Source organism: Cryptomeria japonica, chromosome 5, assembly GCF_030272615.1.
Source record: "Cryptomeria japonica chromosome 5, Sugi_1.0, whole genome shotgun sequence".
Taxonomy (NCBI): domain Eukaryota; kingdom Viridiplantae; phylum Streptophyta; class Pinopsida; order Cupressales; family Cupressaceae; genus Cryptomeria; species Cryptomeria japonica.
The window spans coordinates 886,226,766-886,235,173 of record NC_081409.1 but is presented as its reverse complement, the minus strand read 5'-3'; the positions used below and the strand labels follow the sequence as shown (position 1 = coordinate 886,235,173).

At 35.4% G+C, this 8,408-nt stretch overlaps 1 protein-coding gene across 1 annotated transcript; it reads left to right on the top strand.

Moving 5' to 3' along the window:
* The first annotated feature begins 627 nt into the window (after nt 1–627).
* LOC131028027 (taxane 10-beta-hydroxylase-like) lies at nt 628–4,274 on the top strand. The gene is made up of 3 exons (XM_057958148.2): nt 628–1,633; nt 3,645–3,832; nt 3,966–4,274. Exons 1-3 carry the CDS (start codon nt 628–630, stop codon nt 4,272–4,274), a joined length of 1,503 nt encoding a protein of 500 aa, XP_057814131.2.
* The last annotated feature ends 4,134 nt before the right edge of the window (nt 4,275–8,408 follow it).

Below are 8,408 nucleotides of genomic sequence, written 5' to 3'. Positions count from 1 at the left end.
TATCTCCCACTTCTCTACATAGATCGTATAAATTAATATAACTATTATAAATATATCCATCTTAAAAATCACTTGAAAATTAATATTCAAAATATTAAAATATCTAAATATCTTTGATATAAATATATATCTTTAAAACATTTGACACCGTTACTATTATTTGTACCCTTCTTATTGTCTTAAATTTATGAAATTCATGTAAGAGGAAATAAAGGAGAAGCCATCTCTAAATATTTTGTAGGATCCAACAATATTGTTAAAAAGAATCACAACATCCAACACTATTGTTAAAAAAAATCACAACATCTATACAACATACAGAATGCACCATTGATCCTATTTATTAATTAATTAAGAATTAACATACAACTATTTTTTGATCCTATTTATTAATTATTAATTAATTATAATACAACTGTTTTATTTTTTCCTAACAATTAATAGATAAGATCCACGATGTGCTACATAGACAAATTCAAAAGAATCATGGCCGCACCTCCGGCTAAAAAAATAAAATTGTTGAAGAATCAACCGGCCTTTTATGACCAGGAGTGTTAAGCCTATATTATTGATTCTACCACCCATCCTCTTTTCAATCACAGGGAAGCTGAACTACTATTTGTCCAAATGGATGCCTTCAAAAATCCATCAAGCACAGCCTCAGATATAGCCCATTTCATTCAGCTCTATTCTTCCCCTACAATTCTTTCCATTATCCTCTCCGCCGTTGTTGTCGTTGCTGTTCTTTCTCTCCATACCTCTCAACACCAGTCCTCCCTAAAAATCCCCCCTGGTAACTTAGGCTTCCCTCTGATTGGAGAGACAAGACAATTCTTGAAGGCTCTTCGATCAGAAACACCACAACAGTTTTTCGATGAGAGAGTGAAGAAATTTGGGCCAGTTTTCAAGACATCTATAACTGGGCATCCCACAGTAGTACTATGTGGGCCAGCGGGAAACCGTTTGATTCTGTCCAACGAAGGGAAGCTGGTGCAGATGTCATGGCCAGACTCTTTCATGAAGCTCTTTGGGAAGGATTCAATCGGGGCCAAAAGTGGAGAGGAGCATCGCATCTTACGTTCTGCACTAGCCCGATTTCTGGGTCCTCAAGCATTACAGAGGTATATGCCCAAAATGAGTCTGGAAATCCAACGCCATATCAATGAAAAATGGGTGGGGGAAACCCAAGTGAAGATGCTTCCTCTGTTGAGAGAGCTTGTCTTTGCCATTGCAACTACTTTGTTTATTGATTTACGCGATGAGAGTGTGAGAAGGCGGTTTTATCATCTTTTGGAAACTGTTCTTCTTGGTGTGATGTCTATTCCGCTAGACTTTCCAGGAACTCGTTATCGGCGAGCCTGTGAGGCTCGCGCTGAGATTGATGAAATTCTGTATTCTTTAATTGAGAATAGAAGAGCTATGTTGAGTTCAGGAATGGTGTCTAGTGATGATGATCTGCTGTCCGTCTTGATTACGTTTAAAGATGAAAGAGGGAATTCATTCACAGAGAAGGAGATCCTTGACAACTTCCATGGGATACTTCATGCATCGTATGAGACCACAGTTTCGACTCTTTCGCTGCTATTTAAACTCTTGTCCTCCAATCCGGAGTGCTATGAGAAAGTTGTTCAAGGTATGTCAAAGCCCCTGCTACTCCTTTTAGCTTTCACTTTTTTCTCATTGTTTATGCTTGCAGAAGCATTGTGGTGACTCTCCATGGTTGAATTTTTTTTGTTTTGGGATCAACTCCTCTCTAGGAGAAACCTTAGGGTGACTAAATAGACTCCTTTTTTTTTCTATGTTCTCTTTTTCTCATATGAGAGAAGGTATGCCAGATTAGTGATTGAGCACACCAGAAAGACAACAAGCCTTTGCATGAGGCTCCTCAAAATGACCCACCACAATAACTTGTTCAACAATGTCCTCATTCATAGCAGCAACATCCGACATTGGTGCCTCAACAGCCTTAGAATTACTAGGTGCTTCTAGATCGTTTTTCTTCTCAATTTTTTGTGACCTCGTATTACCATATATCCAAGGAGTATTGTCCATCCATATGGAATTTTTGATACATTATCAAGATGTCTTCATAATCAAAATGTTGCATTCATTCACTCAATTTCGACTATAAGTTAATAAAAGATGGAAGAACCTTACCCACATCTACATACAGACACAATTCAGCAAACAATAAGTATTTTTTTTTAAAGAAATACTCATAGGATCAAAGACAATATGTTGACCAAATAAGGAATCTATAGCTTTGAGGACCTTCGCTTTCCAATAGTCCAAAAGCAAGCTTGGAAGATGAAAATTCAAAGTTCAATTCTTAAGAAAAAAACTCAACTTGCCAATAAACCATGGACCATCCATGAGGTTTGAACACAATCTCTATGACTCAAGGAGATAAAAATGAAATCCTTAAACATAACCACGATCGTAAAATGGTCATTCCATTTTCTTTTAATTTGATTCCTACAAAAATCAATGTGATCTTGCCCCAAAAAGCTTTCCTATGAGAAAGACTTTCTCAAGCTTAAAGGTAGCTTTGCTTAGAATAGAGTCTAGAATCCTAAAGAAGAGATCCCAACCCTCCCCAACAAGCAATGAGGAGAAAAGAAGAGATGAACATTGTTTCCTAAAAACAAAAAACAGCCCAAGACATTTGAGGAGGCTACCCAATACAAGAAACGACATTAGTTGCATTTGGTTGTGCCACAAACAAGCCTTGATCTAATTTCTTTGACATAAGGCAGTGAACATCAGGGCCATCAAATCCCTCTCACCAATAACCAATAGGTACAATTCAAATCTTCAAATGCCACTTCCGTAGCCTTATATTCATAAAAGCAAGAGGTGTTAGTAGGTAAATCACTTGCTGACAAAGTAGCGAGGGAGGGCTAGATTGCCTTCAAAAATGCCTCTTGAGCCTTAACAACCAATTCAGTTTCATTTGCATGGTAGTCTGGAAGGTGAAAGCTACAATGTAGGCCCTTCAACGATCCATGAGAAACCAAGCCACAAAAAGTCTTACGAGTTGAAGTTTCTGGTATGAGGCTGGAGCCTTTCCTAGTCACTTGTGCTATCCCACCTAAGAGCACCACCTTGCAGTCTGAAGAAACAAAATGCTGTTTGGCCTTAAACCAGATATTAACCAATTTTTTTAATTTTCTAGTGGCAAGGCCTATTAAACTACTAGACCATCATCATAATTAACTTCAAAAATTCCAATGCCATCTTCATTCTCGCCTTTTTCCTATACTCGTAGGCCATTCCTACCTGCACCCCATTAAAAATTTGATTCCCTGCTCATATTCACCATTTTCTTCCGAAATCAACGTTTTAAATAGAATGAACTAAATACACAATTATATTATATTTACATTTCCAAAATTTCAATTATTTTGATAGTCATTTTTCTATTGTTCACAATATAAAAAAATTGTCAGCCCCCAAACCACCTCTAAGCATTCAACATCTCAAATCTTAGGAAACATGAATCTCTATTTACTGTTCAAAATTACAAAGTAAACTAGTTAATCGGTCACAACCAAATTTTATTCTGTTATCATAGTTGCAGAGAACTTGCATTACAGTGTAGAACTTTAATGGCATATATACTTTCTGTCAAATGTCTGAACCAGAACAAATGGGAATTCTTTCAATTAAGGGGGATGGAGAAGATATCAGCTGGAAAGATCTTAAGGAAATGAAATATACTTGGCAAGCTATTCAAGAAACAATGCGCCTGATTCCTCCAGGTTTTGGAACATTTCGCAAGGCCATCACTGATATTCATTACGAGGGTTATATAATTCCAAAAGGATGGAAGGTAAGCTCTAGATTTCTAATGAATATTCATCAATTTTAGTGAAGATTTATGCTTTAATGGTTAGATATTTTAACATTTATCTTCAATCTGAACCCATTATAGTAGTTTTTGCATCCATGTATGACTTGAACAGCTTTTATGGACAAGTTATAGTACGAATGTGAAAGAAGAATACTTCAGTGAGCCAGAGAAATTCATGCCTTCACGGTTCGCTGATGAAGGCAGGAATGTTGCTCCGTACACATTCATACCCTTTGCAGCAGGCCTGCGAATTTGCCCAGGATGGGAATTTTCAAAGACAGAGATATTACTATTTGTGCATCATTTTGTTAAGACTTTTTCGAGCTTTACAGCAATTGACCCAAACGAAAAAGTATCAGCAGATCCATTCCCTCCTCTCCCACGTAATGGTTTTCCTGTAAAACTTTTTCCCAGATCCTAAACCCAAATGCATTTGCAAGCTGTGCAATAGCCACTTTGAAATCTGTACAACAAATCGATGGCTCAATAGTTCAAAGATTGTAGCTTAATTGTAGACTCAGTATTTAACCTCTCCCAGGAAATATATTTTTTCAATCTGTCTTTTAAATGCATGCTGCAATTGAGATCCTCGTGTTCATATATACGAGATATGGCAGAGTTATTTATATCGCCTCAGTTATGTAACGCTTTCTGTGGGGTTTTGGTGGTTATGCTAATCATGTCTGAGGTATATTATACTAACATTTGGATGTAAGAATTTTCTGTAATTCTTATTTTAATATGATTTGCCATGTAAGTTTGTTTCTATTTTCTTTATTGCTGTTCAACATTGGTATAAGATAATTTGGTGATTGTCCTATAAATGGAAGAAGAAAATGATGGCGTGGAGGCAAAATGTACAAAATTTGAGCACTGCGATTGCAATTTATCCTGAGAATTTGAAGTGAATTTCAGTGTCTTGAATAATACAATGATGAAAGTAAAGAGTATTAAGCAAGTTTTAAAAGTTATTTGATTCAAATTTCACTTATTGACTGGTGATTCGTTCATTAAAACTTTTTGTTGGCTGGTGGCTCACAGACTTCATGCTCTTACTGGACAGCCGTGTTCACAAGTCTGAACTTCCATTAAAAAAAACTTCAATCATCAGAATCACTGGTCTAAGAGAAATGAAGCATAGTACTTAAATATTGGTGTAGCGATTTGTATTTGATGTATCTATTATAGACATAAATGAAGGCACTGAAAATGTCATTTTAAGGGCGTATGAAGCATATAATGAGGAAAAGAGTTAGGAGTGGCAGACAATAAATCCACCAAGATTTGTTCAATGCATTCTCTCTGTGTTTTAAGATACCCTTCACCCGTACCTTGTAGCTCCCGTCTTTGTTTCTCTTTTCATTGGATTGGCAATTACTCAAGCAATGCAGCGATCCTTTCTACATTAGTTTGGTTTGGGAGTTGTGCGACATAGTGGAGAGCAGTTTTTTTTTTAGTGAGGCTTGGGAAGTACTGTTTTGGCATTGCAAATAAAGTCAAATAATATGACATTGATGGTTGCATAAATAAGCATGATATGTGGCGGTGCTGATGTTTTTTAAGGTATTCAAATAAGTGATCAAAAGTTCAAATCACATTTTTAAAATAAAAGTTATATACTTTAGAGTCAATGTCAATGTTTTAAAAAATATAATTGATTATTCACGAGATTGAGGAAGATTATGTGCTTTAAAATTTAAAAAGATATCATGTTGGAGGAAATCGACGAAGGAGGACATCTATCATCTCGAGCCAACTTCTCGTTTAAGGATAATTCATTGCATGAGAAGCATCTTTTCATCACTAGTCCTTTCAAGAGCAAGGTGGGGCATGCAATGGCTTTTTGGTTTGTGGATAGTTGAATCCACCAACTTGGTGAGATGTTGTTGGTTTGTGGATTGTTGAGTCCACAAAATTGGTGAGTTGAATCCACAAACTAATTATCGGTAGTTGTGTGTTGGATAATAAGAACAATTGCCCAGACATGAAGAGTTTGGGTTGATGTTGATGTAGAGTTGGATAATCAGGCCATTTACCCAAACCGAGAAGTTTAGGTTGATGCTGATACAATTTTAAATTTTTTTTTTTTCATAATGTAAACCTTAAGGGGAGGTTGTGAGGAAATAATGTTTATATTTAATAATCTAGTTAGTTAGTTGGTTGGCTAGGTGGAAACTTATTGCCATAATGAGGAATATTGGCTTTATAAAGCTAATACATTGGATGTAATATATGAACATAATGACTATTACGGAATCCTTATTTTAATATGAATTGTAATGTAAGTCTGTTTCTATTTTTGTATATATTTGCATTGATCTATCACATCTATAAATGGAGAGTTTCAAGATGTTTTTGGCATATAAAGGATTTGGTAGTTGTTTCATGTTGTACCTTTGGTAGTCCTCATATAGATAATGATGAGATAAACCATACTTGTATCTCTCCCAACTTTTCTTATTCATGAGGATATTTTGGCTCAAGAAGATGAAATCATTAATATTTTTCTCAATGATCTCTCTCCTAGAGATGAATCTTTAAGGAATTATGTTGATTCTTCTCCCAAAATAAGCCTCCCTCATAGGGAAAGATGAACATGTTTTAGATATGGCAATCCAAATCTTAACACATTAATATAGAAAGATACTCATTCCTCTCTTAGAGAGTACCTTAGTTGTCAAGATATAACAATGCAACATGATGTTATTCACTTTCTTAATGACATGTCACCTAACATTATATTAGGTGAGTACAAAAACGAAGACACTTTCTCCTCCCCAAGCACTTGTGATACTCATAAAGAGAACCTAATGGAAGAGGACTCTCTTGCTAACAATACTTCTCAATTAGGCATGAATGATGCTGATAAAAATTTCTGTCCTCCCAAAAGGATAAATCCTTATTCATCTATTCATCCTTTTAATGTTTTGAAATTTGACTACACACAAAATTTTAGTGAGGTTTATGATAAAATTCCTCCATTAGAGTTGCAAACATATTACAATATTGGTTCTAACAAGATTTCTAAATAAAGATATAATAGACATGGTCTTGGACTTATGGAACACATAATTAAAGTCCTAGTTGGTCTCATATCTCATTATTATAGAGAGGGTGTAGGATTCCTTATCTTTCCTTTTACCCCACCTCTTTAACCTCCTTCAAATGACATGGTAATATTCTAGAGAATATTTCTTACTGACATCATGCTGGTGCTATTTGTTTCCATCCTCACCAATTATAATTTAAATTTTATAGTTAAAGTTCAAACACCCATAACTCAATCATCCAACCTCCTATTTTCAAGAATTTTTATCGATTTGGGGTATAATTTCATGCTTATGGTAGTTGTGCATCTAGCATTTATAATCTCACTAAGCACAAAGTGCCAAATGATATTTTACTAGGAGACTCTTGATTGAGTACCTTTTTTTGTTGGGGGCGGGGGGGTGGGTACTCTTATGGTGATTGATTAGATTATTTTTGTTTTCTATATGCTCATGCAATGAAAAAATATCAAATGAAACTCTTAACTTCATATACTAACTCATCATGGAGAAAATCAATATGCAATTGACTATCTCATGGAAGGGGTTATCTTAGATATCTAAAGAAAATAATTTCTCAACCTACAGATTCTAATGAATTGACAAGGTGGTAGATCAATCATGAGAAAACACTTGGATGTATATGTTGATTAGTTTCTTTTGATTTATAATTTCATATTGAATCATGTAAAAAACCTAAGAAAGCTTGGGGAATATTGAAAACTTTTATGGTAAAACTGATAAGCTTAAGGGATATTAGATTGACAATGATTTGGTGAATCTTGATCCAAATGGTTTTGCCAAATCCAAGACTACATCTCCAAAATCAAGCAATTTGCAACATAATAAAGGAGGATTTATAATTGATTCTTAATGTGTTATCTAAGCTTTCCTTATGTATTCAATGTTTTTTCTAAGCATAATAGTATAGGGTGCATCTAGATATGTGTTTCTTGCTGGTACTTCCTTAAGTGGATAAACATTCCCATTAGATTTCTATGGGAGCATCATATGTTTATCCAAGTTTGATGATTTTAAAGATCTCCTAATTCAAGGGGAAACAACATTAATTCACATGGATCTAATCAACTCTTATAAACTACATGCACTGTTGGTAAGTAAGGTAAAGGTACAAAAGGAAACATGAAATCTTGATAAGAAGCAAAAGATGAAAACGAACAAGCTACACAAAGAACTTGAATAATATCCCTCTCAAGGGGAATCATCTAAGAAAGAGAATCCTAAGTGTGCATATTGCCACTAGTACATTTGGGGCTCATTTTCGACGGCCTATCATTGAAATTTTGACTATTTTTCGTCGGAATGCCGACAAATGAACTCGTCAAAAACTCATCGTCGGACATTCCGACGGTGCTAGTTAACGTTGAAATTCCGATGACACCTTGAACTATTTTGACGACAGCCATGACCGCTCATCCAGCGAGAGAATGTCGTCAGGCGTAGAGAATCCTCGTTGGATGGACGTCAGAATTTTGACGCCTACCAGG

Bases quoted from the DNA above. Each gene is read 5' to 3' on its own strand.
- LOC131028027 (XM_057958148.2), top strand. From the start codon at position 628: ATGGATGCCTTCAAAAATCCATCAAGCACAGCCTCAGATATAGCCCAT. The intron at 1,634-3,644 runs GTATGTCAAAGC...TGTCTGAACCAG, and splicing joins CTATGAGAAAGTTGTTCAAG to AACAAATGGGAATTCTTTCA. The intron at 3,833-3,965 runs GTAAGCTCTAGA...TGACTTGAACAG, and splicing joins TAATTCCAAAAGGATGGAAG to CTTTTATGGACAAGTTATAG.